Source organism: Malus sylvestris, chromosome 17, assembly GCF_916048215.2.
Source record: "Malus sylvestris chromosome 17, drMalSylv7.2, whole genome shotgun sequence".
Lineage (NCBI taxonomy): Eukaryota > Viridiplantae > Streptophyta > Magnoliopsida > Rosales > Rosaceae > Malus > Malus sylvestris.
In genome coordinates this window covers 23,116,522-23,134,329 of record NC_062276.1, presented here as the reverse complement: position 1 = coordinate 23,134,329, position 17,808 = coordinate 23,116,522, and the positions used below count along the sequence as shown (strand labels likewise).

The 17,808-nt window shown below is 35.9% G+C and overlaps 2 protein-coding genes across 3 annotated transcripts; both read left to right on the top strand.

The window, feature by feature from the left end:
- The first annotated feature begins 7,103 nt into the window (after window positions 1–7,103).
- On the top strand, window positions 7,104–11,902 carry LOC126610831 (proline-rich receptor-like protein kinase PERK1). 2 transcript variants are annotated; one of them, XM_050278973.1, is made up of 9 exons: window positions 7,104–7,262; window positions 7,293–7,570; window positions 8,606–9,094; window positions 9,168–9,254; window positions 9,359–9,429; window positions 9,757–9,833; window positions 9,995–10,142; window positions 10,424–10,585; window positions 11,079–11,902. In XM_050278973.1, the coding sequence occupies exons 1-9, from the start codon at window positions 7,195–7,197 to the stop codon at window positions 11,373–11,375; spliced, it is 1,677 nt and encodes a 558-aa protein (XP_050134930.1). In that variant the 5' UTR covers window positions 7,104–7,194; the 3' UTR covers window positions 11,376–11,902. The 2 variants fall into 2 exon arrangements, with proteins under 2 accessions (XP_050134930.1, XP_050134929.1); XM_050278972.1 differs by having other exon boundaries at window positions 7,104–7,570.
- A 1,031-nt stretch (window positions 11,903–12,933) lies between these two features.
- LOC126610832 (ras-related protein Rab7) lies at window positions 12,934–17,254 on the top strand. The gene is made up of 7 exons (XM_050278974.1): window positions 12,934–13,204; window positions 13,505–13,531; window positions 13,665–13,764; window positions 15,048–15,194; window positions 15,279–15,359; window positions 15,475–15,620; window positions 16,980–17,254. Exons 1-7 carry the CDS (start codon window positions 13,152–13,154, stop codon window positions 17,047–17,049), a joined length of 624 nt encoding a protein of 207 aa, XP_050134931.1. The 5' UTR covers window positions 12,934–13,151; the 3' UTR covers window positions 17,050–17,254.
- The last annotated feature ends 554 nt before the right edge of the window (window positions 17,255–17,808 follow it).

Here is a 17,808-nt window from a genome sequence, read left to right as displayed (position 1 = left end):
AGTTGCCATAACCAACTATGAAATCTGCTTCTCAGTGACCTTGGACGAGGATCGAGTGATAGAGTTACATTGAAGAGATGTTGATGTTGTTCAGGTTTTGGTGGTAATTTTGTCAAATGACTTACACATATTGAGAGGGGGCACATGCCCCCTCCCTTCATTTGATTCACCACTAGCTAGACGAATTTAGAGTGTATTAAGAATGAATATCATTGTTCAGAAGAAAAAAAAATACGAACATTTGTGTATCATATCAATTAGCTATTAGTGTAGTGACATTTGTGTTTTTAATGATAAAAGAGATATAAGCAAAGAGAATATTATACTATTTAAAAGTACCATGGCAACTCATATAACAACAACAATAAAGTCTTTTGCCCCTAAGTAGGATCAGCTGTATAAATCTTAGGTAGCGAAAGCGGTCGCTCTTTGGTACTTCCTGATCTTCAATCCTCACCCCTAACTCGTTTGAGCCTTCATTCGCATTGAACTTGCACTTCATATACTTTGTCTTTGTCATCTACGGAAAACATACACCAAGGAATATCATCTTGAATATGTTTGTTAACTCATCCATCACTAATGCAAAAAGATAAGGACTTAAAATGAGCCTTAATGTAACCCTACAGTTATGGGGAAGCTTTCGGTTTGTCCTTCATGAGTTTTTACGACGGTCCTTGCTCTATTATACATATCATTTAAAGCTTGGATATATGTTGCTCGTACTCCTTTCTTCTCTAACATTAAGTTTGGCTAAAGAAATTTAACATTATGTTTGGATGAGAAAAAATAAACTTGGAATTTGGTTAAAAGTCAGAATTTATGAGACATGCACCAATTCCCTTTTTTGGATTCATAAACATAGAAATTTAGAATTTCTGCGTGGAAAAAAAAAACTTGGAATTTGGGATCTCCAATTCCCAAGTTTAAATTTCATATAAAGAGATGTCATTTCCTAATTTCTATGATAGAGAGTTTAAAAATAACAAATTTTGTATTCAATTTCATTGTTCTTTTAGGTTAACCAAACAAGAAACTCACAAATTCTATAAAATAAAATCGCGTCATTTCAATTTCCGTCATTTTAAAATTCATTAGCAATCTTAAATTTTTTCTTCCAAACATATTGTAAGATTACTAAGGAATTTTAAAATGACGGAAATTGAAATAATGAGATTTTGTTTTTTAGAATTTGTAAATTTTCTAGTTTGGTTAACTTAAAAAGAACAATGAAATTGGATACATAATTTGTTATTTTTAAACTCTCAATCACAAAAATTGGGAAATGACACATATTTACATGGAATTTAAATTTGGAAATTTGAGGTTCCAAATTTCAAGTTTATTTTCAATGCGGAAATTCTAAATTTCTATGTTTATGAATCCAAACAAGAGAATTGATGTATGTTAATTAATAAATTCTTACTTTTATTCAAATTTCAAATTTATTTTCCTCATCCAAATATAGTATAAAATTTTCCAAAGAATAAAACCATGACAACTAATCAACAATAATAATACAACTTACAAGCAAATTAGTCCAAGTTTTGTTTGTATTAATTAAATGTATTTTTCTGACCAAACTTCACGGGCTAATACCCTTCCGCTCAATCCGACAATCCCTAATCATTTTTGTCTGCTTCTTAATCTCTTATTCAATTCCAATGAGGATTAAGCAGTTGTTGTTTATATAGGCACTCTATTTATAATATTTTTATTTGGAACAGGTCTTTACTCATTATTATTAGAAATGCTTTTCCTTTTTATTGTACTCAAAGCAGTTGTAAATACTTTTATTTGGAGCAAGTCTTATTATTAGAAATGCCCTTCTTTTTTATTGTACTCGAAGCAATTGTACTCGAGATTTTCTCTTTAAATAAATTTATTTTTTTGTATAAAAAATCAGAAAAATGTCGATTATTTACCATAACAAAGAGAATGATAAAATACATTTAGTTATATTGAGATTTATAATTTATAAACTTCCATATAGGAGATAAAAATAAAAAACCTTTTTGGTGTTATTTAAAAATAGTGGTTCAAATGTCCATTCGAAATAAATTTCCAATTTGCAGCAAATTAAACACGAAGTCTTTGCACATTTGTCATCTTTACTTTTCAAAGTATATGTCACTATCTGTCCATAACGTACAGATGAGGTGGATAATTTGACTATAGTGAGTAATTCCCATGCATAATTTGCATATCTATCTATAAACAATTTTTTTGTGGGTCCTACTATCAAGGTTTGGATTTTTTACTATTTAATTTTAAGTAAACTCGAATTTAGTTTATTAAAACTCTCAAAAGAAAAAAAATGATTCTAGTTAAATTTTCTCTATTTTGCCATCTTTGTTAAGAGGTTTTAGGTCCGATTTTCGTCAAATGCAATTTCAATCACATTATTTTTAGTTCATTGTGAAGCTTTAGCCACTCCCCCGTCCCCTTAGTGTAGATAATATCGTTTATTAAAAAAAACGTAATCAAATATTCATTGTTAGTGAAAACTTAGAGTAGCATTATCAAAATTTGATCAAATTTAATCAAATTTTAGTTTAGCTTTACTGAATATGCTCTTGTTTTTGTTCTTGAAGAAATATGAGTAAATAATATTATAGAAAAGTAGATTTCAACCCAACTGCATTAGTGTATTTTTGGAAAGGATAGTGTTTGGGTACTCATTAGTGAGTACTCATCTTTTGATTTTGTTCAATGATATTTTAACACTTGTTTTATTGCTTTAAAAAATAATGAACATGTTTGGGTATTCACTAGTGAGTACTTTATGTGCCCAGCTTCTGATTTGGCCCAATAAAAAAATGACACTTAGAAGAAAAAATAAATAACATATTCATTATTTTTTAGAACAATAAAACATGTGTTAAAATATTATTACGTACTAACTAAGAAACCCATCCTTATGCATGCATGTGAATAAGATGTCATACTTGTGCTTCCAGATTGGCACTTATGGTTTATTGGCGCTCATTGTTGAAACCAAAATTTTGCACCTCCTTGCATAGTTTAGCAATTGTCGAAAACCTATAACATAGAGATACCGCAAAAGAACCTAAGCACCAGTGTCGTACCGGTCAAGAACTCTCTGACGATCATGTCAATAATCAGTGATAGAACTCAAGCGATAGGCTAGGATTTGATACCTTTGATATGAACTATGGTAGTGTATTTATACTAGTTAGAAGAGTCTTTATAAGGATAGGAATCCTTGTAAGCCCGGAAGAATCCTAGAGGGAATCTTGAAAGTAGTTTATTTCCTCTTAGGCCTCTTAGGATTGTGATTACTTGCGGTGCAAGCTAAATTCCGTGTATACACGGATTTCCAAGATATACTGGATACATTCGTAATTGAGTTCCAATTAGGTTCCCCTTTCTTAAGGAACAAGTCAGTCATTCTCGATGGGAATGAACCCAACTACCATTCCGAGGATATTAGAAGGACCAGTTCCAAAACCCGAGTGACTAAGTCCGAGAGCTGTGATATACTCCAAGCCACTCATTCGAAGTTGTTTGGCCAAAAATCACATTCCCACAATTGCCCTAACTATCCTCTATAGGAGGCATTCCATTGAAGAAAGGTAGTGTGAGAACCCGTATTTTTTAAAATATATATATATTATGTACCTTATTTATTTGGTATTAAGATAGTTATTTTGTTTCATATAGTATTTCCAATGTATATTTTTTTAATTTACATGCATTCATTCTAGTGAGACTACCCGGCCCCATATTTTAACTTACCAATGTTGTCAAATTTAGAATAGTTGATATAGGCATACATATCCTATCTTGGTGGCTTTCATATTAGGAGGACACAAATGCAACAGATGTCTTTGGCAAGTTAGAGATAACACCATCCAATCATTCATTCCAATCTTATTTGCATAGTCATTACATTGGAGCTTGAGGTTGGTCCGTGTGTACCATTCATCCTCTTTAAAGTGACACCTATTTATTCACTTGGCAATCAACTCTACTACCCTAACAAGTGTCAATCTCTCATACCTTACCATCCAATGATATTGGACACCTCCTGCTATACTTGCCGACTTTCTACATCGGTAAATATCACCCCACCTTTCACTTTTATTCGTACAATTCCTCCAAATCTTTATATCTTGTTCATTGCATGTGGTTTCCATGCAGAGTACGTTGGTTTGTATAATATATTATATAATATATATGTATAAATAGAGAGAAATTAGGAAAGCAAAGAGAGTGAAAGAAATGCATGGCGTTAGGAGTGATCAAGAAGATTGCTCAAGTACATGGAACTTAGTTATTATGGTAGTGACGTGCATCTTCGGTTTTGCTTTGGAATCTAGGTAGGGGAAATAAGACAGATCTTTACAGAAATTGATTTTATATTAAATTTCGTGAAGTGTTATAATATTCTTGATCTTTTTGGTTGATTAATGTGGTTGGATATTAATTGGCTAATTGCTTCAGTTAAGTGTTTACTTGTTATTGTTGGAATGCTATTCGTTAAGAATATACTGTGATACATGCGAAAGGTGAAATGACATTATTTGTGCATCACTCATGTTGTGAGATGTGGTTGGAACTTCAGTTTTGAGATTGGAATTCGGGAAATGAGGGTAGTTGGAAATGATCTTTTGTGTAGTTGAATCTATTTTTTGTGAAACCAGTTCCAGGTGAGCTCGGTGTGCACATTAGAATAGGATATCGGTGGGATAAATTGTCGATGTGGGTGATTTGGGCTAGAGATCAATGAATTAGATAAGATGACTAGCAAAAGGGGTTTATGAACTTGGGATATCGTATGGGGGTTAGTTTCTATAATAGAACATTCAAACCGCCACTACAATGGTAAAATGCATGATATGGGACGTGCAGGTCCGTGTGTTTTATTATATATATTAACGGGGGTAGCCGAAGAAGTTGCACTGTGTTCATGCATTGTTATCAATAATGATTTGATATTTTGATATATGATTTCATGGCACTTGATTTAGTGTTGTCAATTTGTTGTGGTAAAGTTATGTCCCTACTAAGCTGTTGAAGCTCATCCCTCTATTATTATGTAGGTTTAAGATGAGATCAGATTAGACGTGAGAATAGAATTTTTATTCATTTTTTTTACTTTAGAATTGTAAAGAGTTCTTGATTTGTTTATGAATCATAAGTTATTTTATAAGAAAAAATTTATTTTCCAACCGGTTTCAATTTCCTTTTATTTATTTAGTTTTTAACTCATGTTTCAGATTCCGTTTTGAATTTTTCTATCGATCCCAGGTTCAGGGCTTAACCGGTAGTTACCTTCAGACTATGCCATGTTCATCTCGGAATGGTTTCTAAGATCTGAGAGAGTATAATATTTTTGTCACGCACTTTGAATCTGACACCGTGTTCAGTTGATGAAAATGTTTCAGATTCTCGAGTTCCATACATTTGGAGTTGTGCCTTAGTGCATATTAAGTACGTGTCATCATTTGGGCGCGCTATGAAAACAAAGGAAAAACTGTTTTGATTGTTTTTTTTTTTTGGATAAAGCAAAGTTGATCCAAAAAACTAAAATATACACAAATCCCTCAATATACACAAATCCCTCCTCTAGGGTGCGTTTGGTACGCAGACGGGACGGAACGAAGATGTAATTTTTGAAAAAGACATGGGGTATATTTGTCTTAAAATGGTAAAACATTGTGTTCCACAGACGTGGAACAAACCCGTTCCCGGGGGGAGGTGGGACACAAAAACACCAAAAATCTATCCCGTGGAACAGCCCGTTCCACCCATTTTTGGCTCACCAAATGCGGGACGGAACGCCTCGTCCCGTTCCGTCCCGTCCCGTCCCACGTACCAAACGCACCCCTAAAGACCCAAACAAAAGGCATAAGCTCTGCCCCATACAAACCCTAACACAAAAAGGCAGAAAAACAAAAAAATCCCAATTAGAAAACCATCTGCAGCAGATGTCGGAACCCCATGGCAATCAGTCATCCAAACCCAAGGTTGCCAAAATCACCCCAATTTGTGCACAGTTTGAGTCATCTTGATAAACTCCACACAAAGTCAAAGCATCATCACCCAAGGAGCTTTCAGATCGAAACTTAGTCACCAAGAAGAACAATCCCATCGGAAAGTTGTGGCGGTACGAAGACCCCAAACCGAAGTTCTGTGCATTTTCCCTTGTAGAATTAAAACTTCACCAAAGGAAATTTCACATTTGAATAGGGTTTCGAGAAACCTTCTTCACTCTTTCAAACTTTTGGAGCTCTAGAATTCTCCTTCAAGAATTCTAGCAAGCCTTAGCCATAAACTAATCTTTACTTCTTCGACTCATAAATAATTCTCACCCCTTTCACTTTATGGTTTATGAAAATCTCCTTTCTCCTACTCGGCGGCGAAAGATGAGTAATGTTAGGGAGATTAAATTTATAGACAAAATTTTGTAAACTAAATCATGTGTAAGTTGATGATTGAATTATTACTTCAACATTGATACACGTGCTTATTTTTTATTTGTGACACATTATTTGGTTTGTAAAGTTTGTTTCTCTATCATTACTCGAGAAAAATTGTTTCTATCCACCTAGATACACTCATCGAGAAGACCTCAAGGAAGAGATGTTCCAACTCTCGACACCTCCTTGACTAAGATAGTATGGTGAAGGATGAGCAAGCTTGAGAGACCCGGTTTAAACCCGGTTTAGTTTTGAAAATTGTTTCAAATCTCGTTGATGGAGACTTTTTTATGGTTCATTTCCAGCATTAGGCCCTGAAATACACTTTGGTGCTAGCGTGATTTTTTGGAGATTCAATGCTTTTCATGTCATTGCTTACTTGCCTTACCGCTCCTCCCTACTCGAGGCTTTCTCACACAATATGGTTTGTGACTTATTCTTAATTAAAACTTTGATTAAAAACACAACTCATTAAGCATGTTGGGAGAGGAAATTAACACAGGATCGTCAATGTAGTTACGTTTGGTAAGAAAATATTTTTTTTGGTGCAAAAATGGGGGGACATTTTCAATCACGTTAATCACCAAATATTTTTCGTACTCAAATGGGTCCCACCGCGTTATGTCTTCTTCCCTGCCAGTGCCACCGCCAACCCATGTGACTATATTCTTTTCTCCTTTCTTTCAGTCAGATTCTCTTCTCAAATTGCAGCTCCTCCTTCCCTCGCAGACTTTTAATCTCGGCGGCGATGTCGGCGCCGTCTCCGGCGACCAAGTCCACGTCGCCTCCTCCTCCTTCACCTGCGACTACCGCCACCTCACCAACTCCTCCTACGACCAACGCCACCGCGCCAACTCCTCCTTCGACGACCAACGACTCCACACCTTCTCCACCTCCTCCAACAGTGACAGCGTCAGCGCCGACCGCGTCTCCGCCACCTCCGCAACCTGCGTCTAATTCGCCGGGATTGCCGACGAACCCAAACTTGGGGGTTATATTGGGGGTTGTGATTGGAGGGTTTTGTACGCTACTTGTGGTGGGCATTTTCTTCCTTTTCTACAGAAGGCGAAAGAGGCGGCAGGCGAGAGCGCAGGAGTCGGGCAACTATCCAGAAGAACCCAAAAGTGAGCTCTGTTTCATTAAAAGCTTGGATTTTGTTGTGATGAATTTTGTGCTGCTTAAGATGCCTCATTGGCATTGCGTGAGTTGAACTGAATTTTGTGCTGCTTTGATTTTCAGTTCACTTTTTTGTTTGCCTTCAGTTTTCACTTCTTTTTAAACCGAAATCTTGTTTGGACTGGTTTCTCTGGTGAATTGAATATGCAAAATTAAATGATTGAGCGAATGCCACCGTAAAGCATCAGGAAGTGAGTTTGTGTAGTGACCGTAGTCTTCTATATGGGATTCATTTGCTGTACAATATTTATTAGGATGATGGTTTAATTGTTTTGAACGTTCAGTGCTCCGTGCATCTCCCACTGAAATAAGTATTAGGTCGAACCGTAGAAGCTATCATGTGGTTCAAATTAAGGAGAGCAAAAGTTGAGATTTAGAGACAATGCCGGTCTTCCGTGTTTTGAAAGGCTTAACTTTAATCGAAAAGTGGTTGTTTTATTCTACTTGATTTTATTATTTATACGAAATAGCATTAACGAATTTAGTTTTAGCAAGTCTAACAAGTCTACCTTTTTTCATTTAAATTCCCTATAATTTCTCCACTCATTCCTTTTGAAATTCGCTATAATTGTGACATTCAGCCTTTATTTTCCTTGCAATTCCCTATAATTGTGGCCACTCACCCTTTTTTCTCTTAAAGTTCTCTATAATTGCTTACAATAAAATAATTAGTTACAACATTTTATGACTTTATGACATAGTTTCTAAGTACAACTAGACTTAGTAATGAAGAAGATGATATTATCTTTGATTTAGTTATAATTATATTTGTTTTACAAAGTATTATATCCATAAAATATAATTATATATGTAATATATATTAAAAATTTAGGTACCGTGAGGCGAAGCCTCACGCCTCACGCCTAGGTGGGGCCACCTCAGATTTCTGAAATCTCTATAATGTGTGAAACTCCCACTATTCCTGACATCTGATCGTTGCCTCTAATTAAATTTGTATAAGTACTATTCTTTGATTTCTCCAGATGATTTTGGTGGTCCACCTCAGCATTCGCAACATAATTATGTTCCTCCACCAGCACAAAAAGTAGAACTGTTTCCAAAGCCTACTCATCCCCCAGTACCATCTTCAAGTTCAACTAGTAGCAGCTTGGGCTCTGAGAAACCACCCTCAGTAGCATCATCTGGCTTTGCCTTTGGATCGTCACAAATCACATTTACATACGAAGAATTGGCGATGGCAACAAATGGTTTCTCCAATGTCAATCTCCTTGGTCAAGGAGGATTTGGATATGTTCATAAAGGAGTCCTACCAAATGGGAAAGTGGTTGCAATTAAGCAGCTGAAAGCTGGGAGTGGGCAAGGGGAGCGTGAATTCCAAGCAGAGATTGAAGTTATTAGTCGTGTCCATCATAGACATCTTGTTTCACTGGTTGGATACTGCATTAGTGGGGTCCAGAGGTTGCTTGTTTACGAGTTCGTTCCAAACAATACCCTGGAATTTCATCTGCATGGTAAGTATTTCGTTGGTTAATCTTCTGCTTTTCATATCAATGATTGGAATCTTATCAAATAGAAAAATTACAGGAAAGGGGAGACCAACTATGGATTGGCCAACTAGATTGAAAATCGCCCTAGGTTCTGCAAAAGGATTGGCATATCTCCATGAGGACTGTAAGCTTCTTTGCGTGCTAGCTTTTTTGTTGACAACCATAAAAAAAAATTCTGGTCTGTGTTGTTTGCTTTGGAATTCACCCACTCTTGAGCTATATCTCCAGGTCAACCCAAGATCATACACCGTGACATCAAGGCAGCTAATATTCTTCTTGATCATCACTTTGAGGCAAAGGTAGACTTGTTAGTCCTTATTTACAAAGGTAGAATTGCAAAAGTTGCATTGAAAAAAATGAATAGTATTGGGCTAGTATCATAACTATCTCGCCAAAACCTTGATTCTTTTCCTCCCTTCTGATTCTCCATGCCAAAGTAAAGGCATACATTTTACTTGAATGTTGGCTATGTGGATAACTTTGACTCAAACATTACAATCAGCTATGCTTATCATTTGACGAAGCAAATCCATCATTAAGACGGAACCGCCGAATATTTTTGTCAATTTGGTTTCAAGTTCTTCTAACATTGACTCAGTTTTGTATTGCATGTGATCTTTGTTCAGGTTGCAGATTTTGGACTTGCCAAGTTGTCTTTAGATACAGATACTCATGTTTCCACAAGGGTCATGGGAACTTTTGGGTAAGTTTAATTGTCTGCTTTACTTTTACTCATAGCTTTACTGGTTCCATGCTGTCTAGCTTGGAGTGAAATAAAAAACATCTATTGTTTAGGCTATAAACTTGTAATGGTTGATTTTCTAATATAGTTCCATTTCTTTCTCACAAACCTACCAAATGCAGTTACTTAGCTCCTGAATATGCATCTAGCGGAAAGCTCACTGAGAAGTCAGATGTCTTTTCGTATGGGGTTGTACTTTTGGAGTTGATAACTGGACGCCAACCCATTGATAAAACTCAAACCTTCACTGATGATAGCATGGTCGAGTGGGTGTGTATACAATATTCTCACTGCCAATTTAACACCTGTACTTTACCATCATATTTTTGTAGAGAACAAAACTATTAAGCACACTTTTGTTTTGATCTGTTACCAAGTTCTGTTGTTCTGCTGGACATTTCTTTAGTATATGGCAATGGCCAAGTCTTCTGTGTGGCTAACTGTTCTTGTCTTCTTTTCTTCTTGTCTTCGCCTATTAGAATGGCATTTGTTTTTCATTAGAAAGCTTGAATGGCATGAAAAAACTGATAGATTATGCCATTGAATTTCAGGCGAGGCCTTTGCTTGCGCAAGCATTGGAAACAGGCAACTTTGATGCTCTTGTTGACGTAAGGTTGCAGAATGATTACAACACCAGTGAAATGGCCTCTATGCTTGCTTGCGCTGCTGCTTGCGTGCGTCATTCTGGCCGACGTCGGCCGCGAATGAGCCAGGTAATATTTCGAAGTTCTCAAGTTGATCCCTCAAAAGTAGTCTATTGCTCTGTTTATATAAATTCTTTATGTGAGTACGGAACTATTGAAATTCAAATACCAATTTGGTCCCTATATTTCCTAGTTACTCTCAACTTTACCAAACACTAATGGGAAAAATCCATTTTCCTTTTCCATTCCATGACCCAACGGAGCTTTAGACCTCCTGGTGGGAGGTTTTAACCCGAACTCCCGCAATGTTAAGTTATTGGTTTGATAAACCCAAGCAGACAGACAGTTCAAAGGTTGAACCAACCTAGTCATGTAAGATTTTGTGGCCGGTTACTTTAGATTTTCCGTTTCATTGATCTTTCCTATTACCTCGCACATGTTAAGGTTGTCAGTATACGTAATAATTCCAATTTGACTGTGTACTGATTTTCCTTTTTAAACCGATCCATGTAAACAGTGTTCTGCATGTGCCATTTGATTCTTAATATTTGATTGAAATCAGGTGGTTCGAGCATTGGAAGGAAATCTTTCTCCAGATGAGTTAAATGAGGGAATTATACCGGGTCAAAGTACGGTATTCAGTTATGGAAGCTCAGAGTACAATGCTAGTGAGTACAAGGAAGATTTGAATAAATTCAGAAAACTAGCACTAGAAAGCCAAGAGCAAGGGACCAGTGAGAACAGTGGACCTAGCAGTGATTTTGGCCTGCTCCAGTCTACCTCAAGTGGTGAAGGCCCACAAACCACCCGAGAGCTGGAACTCGGGAAAACAAAGAAAAACACCCAAGATCTTGAGTGAAAGCCCTTGACAACTGATACCCAACAAAGAATCACACACCTGCTAACATGAAAAGACACCATTCTCTACGGTACATTTGATAGACTGAATGTACGAGTCTTCAGCTAGATTAATGATTTCTGCGGGAGCTGCATGCAGAGTTGTTTGAAGAATTCGAGTGTTTCTATACCGCCCAGGAGTTTGAATGAAATCAGACGCCTGGAATGTCGATATCAATACATCTTTCGTGGCCGTCCAACAATGTGTTCCAGATGGATTTAACAATGGAACAAAGTTTGACATTGTTTATTGAAGTTGGGAAGAATTAGGAGGAGGAATAATTCTGTATGTATTTTGGCGGATTTTTTCATTGTTATATTAAACAGTTGGTCATATATTTTACATTTCTTGAAGTTGTTGATGCCTTTTGTGTCTGTACAAGTTGTGTTATTTGCTTGTAAATTGTATATCAAATTCGATTGAGCAGGTTGCAGTCCAATACATACATACATACATATATATATTGGCATGCATTCCCTTTAAGGAAAGATTTCCTTTTGTTTTTCTTCCGAAAAATGGAGATTAGTTGTTGGACTCACTCTACATAGAACTTCACGATCCGAACTATCTAATTTTATAAATCTCGATATATAGATCATTCTTGCAAAAATTTCAATTTAATCTGAAACTATATGCCTATTTAATTGTTACAATAAAATTTCAATGTTAGTGTTCATCAATTTCTAAGAACTCATTTAGATGCTTCAAATATTTTGCAAGATGATCTATAAGGTGCAACTTAAAAAATAGACCATTCATATCGTTGAAGTTTGATATGATATGAGCTTTACAAACAAGCTCAATTTTTTAATAAAAATTGGAAATCCCTTCCTTTAAAGACTTTGTATGTCGGCCTTGAAGGAGTCCTTATCAAAAGTGGAAAAAGAAAGAAGAAAGGAAATATCTCAATGAATGAAGTCTTATTATTCCCAACCAACAAAGAACGAAAGAAAGTTTGGTGGATTGACTCGATTGACAAAAATGGGATATTCTCAAGTTTCCAATCCTTTTTATAGAATAACCATCACAGGGTTATCCAGTAGTTATAGATGAATTTCAGGCTCATATTTCACACAGTATATTTTGGGTTAGATTTTTAGTTCTGGTGAATCGCACAAGATGGCCAGAAGAGGCCGAAATTCATTTGTGAATCTTCCCAACCTTCAAAAGGGTGGAATGTTGTGGCGAAACTATCTAGCAGATCATTTTTTTTTTAAAAAAAGGAAAATTAATGAAAATGACTTGAAAACTTTGAGTTTTAACGATAAGGACAAAATAAAGGGTAAAGTAAATAGTATCAGAATTAACTTTTTAGTATAAAAATATGATTTTTCGTTAAAATGAATATTATCGGAAGATTTTAGTTAAAGTTCAGAAAAAAAAAAAAATCCTTTTTATAGAAAGTCCAAACTTTGGAAGGACAAAAAAGTGTAAAATCAACAAAAAAAGTTGGGGCACTTTAGGAATAATAAAAAGTTCAAAACTGTAGGAGTAGTGGGATCATTGTCCAGCCTGTCCTAGTTCAATTGGTAAGAAAGGGAAAACTAATCTCTGCTTCCAAACGCCAATACCAGCCCCAGGAGGAATATTCCTCTCTCTCATATTTTCTTCATTTTTTGTTACAAATCTCTCTGAAAGTTTCAAACACCAAATTCGAAGTTCGAAAATTGTCACTAATTATTTTACTTTTTTTTTCTTCTGGGAAATTCTGATTTCGAATCTTCAATCCTGTGATCCATGGCTTCTCGTAGGCGCATGCTTCTGAAGGTCATTATCCTCGGTGACAGCGGGTAAGCTCGCTTTAAATATGAGAAAAATTGTTGAATTATTTTTCCATAATTTTCATAATTATTTGTTTGGTTGCTGAGAAAATGGAGGAATATGATGAAAGGACCCGGAAAAGTTCTAAATCTTGTGTCTTATTTTATAGAAATGGAAACCCAGCCTGATCAACTTGTTGCATGTTTTGATATATAAAGTTTTTTCTTTTATAAAAGTTCAAATTTCTGGTAATTTATGCAATTGTTTGTTAATTCTAAAAATGTGTTTCTGAACTGATATCTGTTTGCTTATTTATTTTGATTTGGCAGGGTGGGGAAGACGTCGCTGATGAATCAGTACTGTCCTCAACCTTAGATCATGGATTTTTTTTTTTTTTTAATTATTGATAATATTCAAACTTTCTGAGATTTGGATTCATATATGGTGGTTTTGTAATTCATTGTTTGTATTTTGATTTTTGAACTGTAGGTATGTGAATCGCAAGTTTAGCAATCAGTACAAGGCGACAATTGGAGCCGATTTTCTGACCAAGGAGGTTCAGTTTGAGGATAGGTTGTTCACGCTGCAGGTTAGAGATCTCTGAGCATTCATATTCAAAGAAAGTAAAATGCTATATGAAGCAACGTTGAACAATCGTGATTGAACCCGTAACTCTGTTGCCTAGTTCGTTTAGCTGTCGTTAACTCGTTGTCACGTAGATTATGTATTCTTATACGTTTTGTTTCTGATTGAAAAACCCATTTGTTACTCTTTTAAAAAAAATAGTTGCTTTCCTTCGTTTATGTTGTTGTTGTAAGATGTGGGTGCCGTTTATCTACTTTAATTTACCAAGAAAAAGGTCGTACCCAGTGCACAAGGCTCCCGCTTTACGCAGGGTCTGGGAGAGGTGAATGTCGGCTAGCCTTACCCCCATTTATAGAGAGGCTGCTCCCTTGAAATTCCAAGTTGAAGATTCAGACTTTATATTTCTCAAGATCAAGAATGTTTTCTGGTGGATTCTGGACAGCTTATGATACTTGTATACACTGGCGGATCCATCAAGGGGCAAGGGGGGTCTGACCCCCCAAACTTGGATGAATGTTCGTAGATATCTTAGGTGCTGACCCTCCGATCTTCGATGAATGTCCATGGATACCTTGAGTGCTGCCCTTTTGAAGATTAGAGTTGGCTTCATACATGCCCTCCAACCGACTTCAGGCCTACCAAAACCTGATGAATGTCCATGAATACCTTGGGTGTTGCCCCTTGCATACATTAACATGTGTGTAGTATGCATTTCCAAATGACTTCAAGCCTACCAAGACTTGATGAAATGGTGATATGCATGCTATTTTTGGTATAAAAAAATTTGCGCGCTGCACGCGCTATTTTTACTGACCCCCCTAATATTATTTCCTGGATCCACCACTGCTTGTATAGACAGCTGAACATTGTGGGGGTCTAGAGTCAAGAGAAAAATTGCCGCTATTTCTGTCTTTGTTATAATGTTATTGATGCTGAAAAGTGTTACATAAATTTAGTAATGGCTGTGAAAGTTACTTAGATAAGTAGTAGTTTTGAAAATGAAAAAAGAATGGAAGGTGAAATCTATGCTTTATATCAGTTTCAGAAACTATTGCTTTCCATACACACACCAACTTATAATAGAAAGAAACATATTTTCTTCATGTTTGAGATTATCATCTATCTCATTTGTAGTATTGACACCCCTATCTATCACGCTCAACATGTAATGGGAAGTGATATGAAGCAACTATTGATGTGATTGTCATGAAATCATTTGTAAGAGAAAATGTCGATATACATGCACTTGCAAATTAGAAGGTTTACACCGTTTATTCCTGTGTACAGATTTGGGATACTGCTGGTCAAGAAAGGTTTCAGAGTCTTGGTGTGGCTTTCTATCGTGGTGCAGATTGCTGTGTCCTCGTGTATGATGTGAATGTCATGAAATCATTTGATAATCTTAACAACTGGAGGGAAGAATTTCTGATTCAGGTAATTACCATTTGATTATCTCTGTAGATAGTCACACATATGAAGTGTTGACTGATGGTTATGTTGTGTGTATTTGATGTTTAGGCCAGTCCATCTGACCCTGAGAACTTCCCATTTGTTGTGTTGGGAAACAAGATTGATGTTGATGGCGGAAATAGTCGAGTGGTAAGTTGTCTAGATTCTAGAATATGGAGGTTCTATGTTGTTGCTCTAGAATGTGTGTACATCAGCTGTTCCTCTCTTATAGTGTGTGCATATCCTTCTACTCTTTTGGCTGTAGGTGTCTGAAAAGAAAGCAAAGGCCTGGTGCGCTTCCAAGGGAAACATACCGTACTTTGAGACTTCTGCAAAAGAGGGCTTCAATGTGGATGATGCTTTCCAGTGCATAGCCAAAAACGCACTGAAGAATGAACCTGAAGAAGAAATGTAAGTATTTTTTGCGTAGCCTATTTATCATTTTGTTTTCCAGTCACTTTTCCCCAAAAGTTTTCTTTTTCAGCATTGAATTTAGGCCCTCTCCAATTATTTTAAGAAATATCTTATACATCTGGGACCCTAATTTGAGGTAATTATCTGAATAGGTGATGTTGATCAATTTAGAGTAATTGGACAACAAAATTTATTTACCAGTCAATTAATTTCCATCAAATTGTGATGGTAGGTATAGATAGCAATTCTTCTTATTTATTCCTGTCCACAAAAAGTTGATATGTATACCTACTTTTATAGAGGAGGAGAAAGACCTCTTGGTTGTAGTTGCTTTTCATAATTAGTAATTAGTAATTACAGTCAAGTGGTATTCCCTCACCTTTTTAATAGTTTTCCAAGGGGTTCTTGCATTCAACCCTTTGAGGTATGTGATTTATGTGGAGAGAGGCTACCTTATCGTTTAACACACTTTTGCCTAGTTAAGGGAGCATTTTTGCTCAATACCACCTTAACCCAAGGTGTATACTCACCACCTCCCTTCAATTTTAAGAGAACATACACCAAAGGAGTGTAAAACAGAACTTCTCTGTTAAAGTTTCGTATTCTCTGTTTCAAAATATTACGTCTGTGTGTGTGTAAACTGTAAAGAAAAGGAAACTGGTCTTAAAAGCTGGTTCCCTTTATCTCTATGGTTTCTGGACAAGAATCCTCTCCATTTTAACTTGAAATGGAGAAGAAGGGTCTTTGATATTAGCTGTCTAATCAATAGTGCGGTACATAAAAAATTATTGCGTAATGGTTTGGTATTGATTGCACAGCTATTATAAAAGAACCGGATATGTGTCCAACCAGAGAAAAACGTGTGTGGACCATTGTATAATGTCATCACACTGACTTAGTGCGTCTTACTACTCAAAGGAAGTCATTTGTTAGAAATAAAAGGAAGTTTTTCATTTCAAGTACTCACCATGTATTATTAATGCCTCTAATTACTACCACATCAGCACGATGACATTGTATGATGGTCATACACAAGTTTTACAAGTATAACATTTCTTGTTGGCAAATAAGATAGAACCCAGCTCTTGTTGACAAATAGGGTAAAAGTAAAATAGAGTATTATGGCTTCAGTTCCAGTTCTCCCCAAAACTCCAGAATTTAGGTTATAGCAATAATTTAACAAACACCACAAGCCAAAAAGAAAAACACACGACTCTTTATACTTCGTGAACTTATTATAAGCTTATCTTCCTTTTTACCTTTTCCACATAATTTAAATGTTAAATTAGTAGGTGAACTCAGTTTCTACCGGGGTATTAATTGAATGCTTGTGGATTTTGTTTGTGGATGATGAAGATACCTTCCGGACACAATTGACGTTGCTGGCGGAGGGAGGCAGCAAAGATCTACTGGCTGTGAATGTTGAGGAGTTATCGAGTGGTTTGCTCTTTGGATGGCAGAATGCAGTTCTTGTCAACGGAATTTGGTGATTTAAGACTCAGTAATCTTAAAAGTTGATGATTATAGGGAATGGTTACAAAGTTTTATTTGTATTAGAAGTGAATGGGAAGAGTCATTTGTTTACTTTGCATTGCTTTTGTTTATATTTAATGATTTTATTTCCCTTTTAATTTGTTTATCTGAACGTGTAGTGGTTCTTTACTTCTTTCATTTATTTTAGCTGTTTGAAATCAACAACATATTCGGCCACACTTTGCACTGCAGTTTCCATCTTGGTGAAGGCTGAAGTTGATGCTTGAAATGGTATAGCAAAACATCATTTGGTTCTTATATCATCATAGTGTTGACATAAGATCCTTTGTGGAAAAAATGATTGTTCAAGGTACAAGTAATTCCATGTTTACTCATGGTTGAAATATTTTCTCAATAGAGTGATGAAAATATACTTACATTTACCTTATATGGAATTGAAAGAACCCACCTACTTTTGACAAACATAGGTGCTCCTTATGGAATTATTTTGGAGGTATTTTGCATTAACAAGAGAGATTTTATGTGAGTCTGCACTAATCTATGCAAAAGAAGTCCCTAAGTTGGACGGAACCCAAATTTGTTCATGATTACTTATAATTGCACAAAGTGAGGAGTCTCAAAGGTGTAGCTGTAGACGTGTAAATTTCGTTGTAGACAAACTCATCACAAATGGACAAGTTATCAATGACAT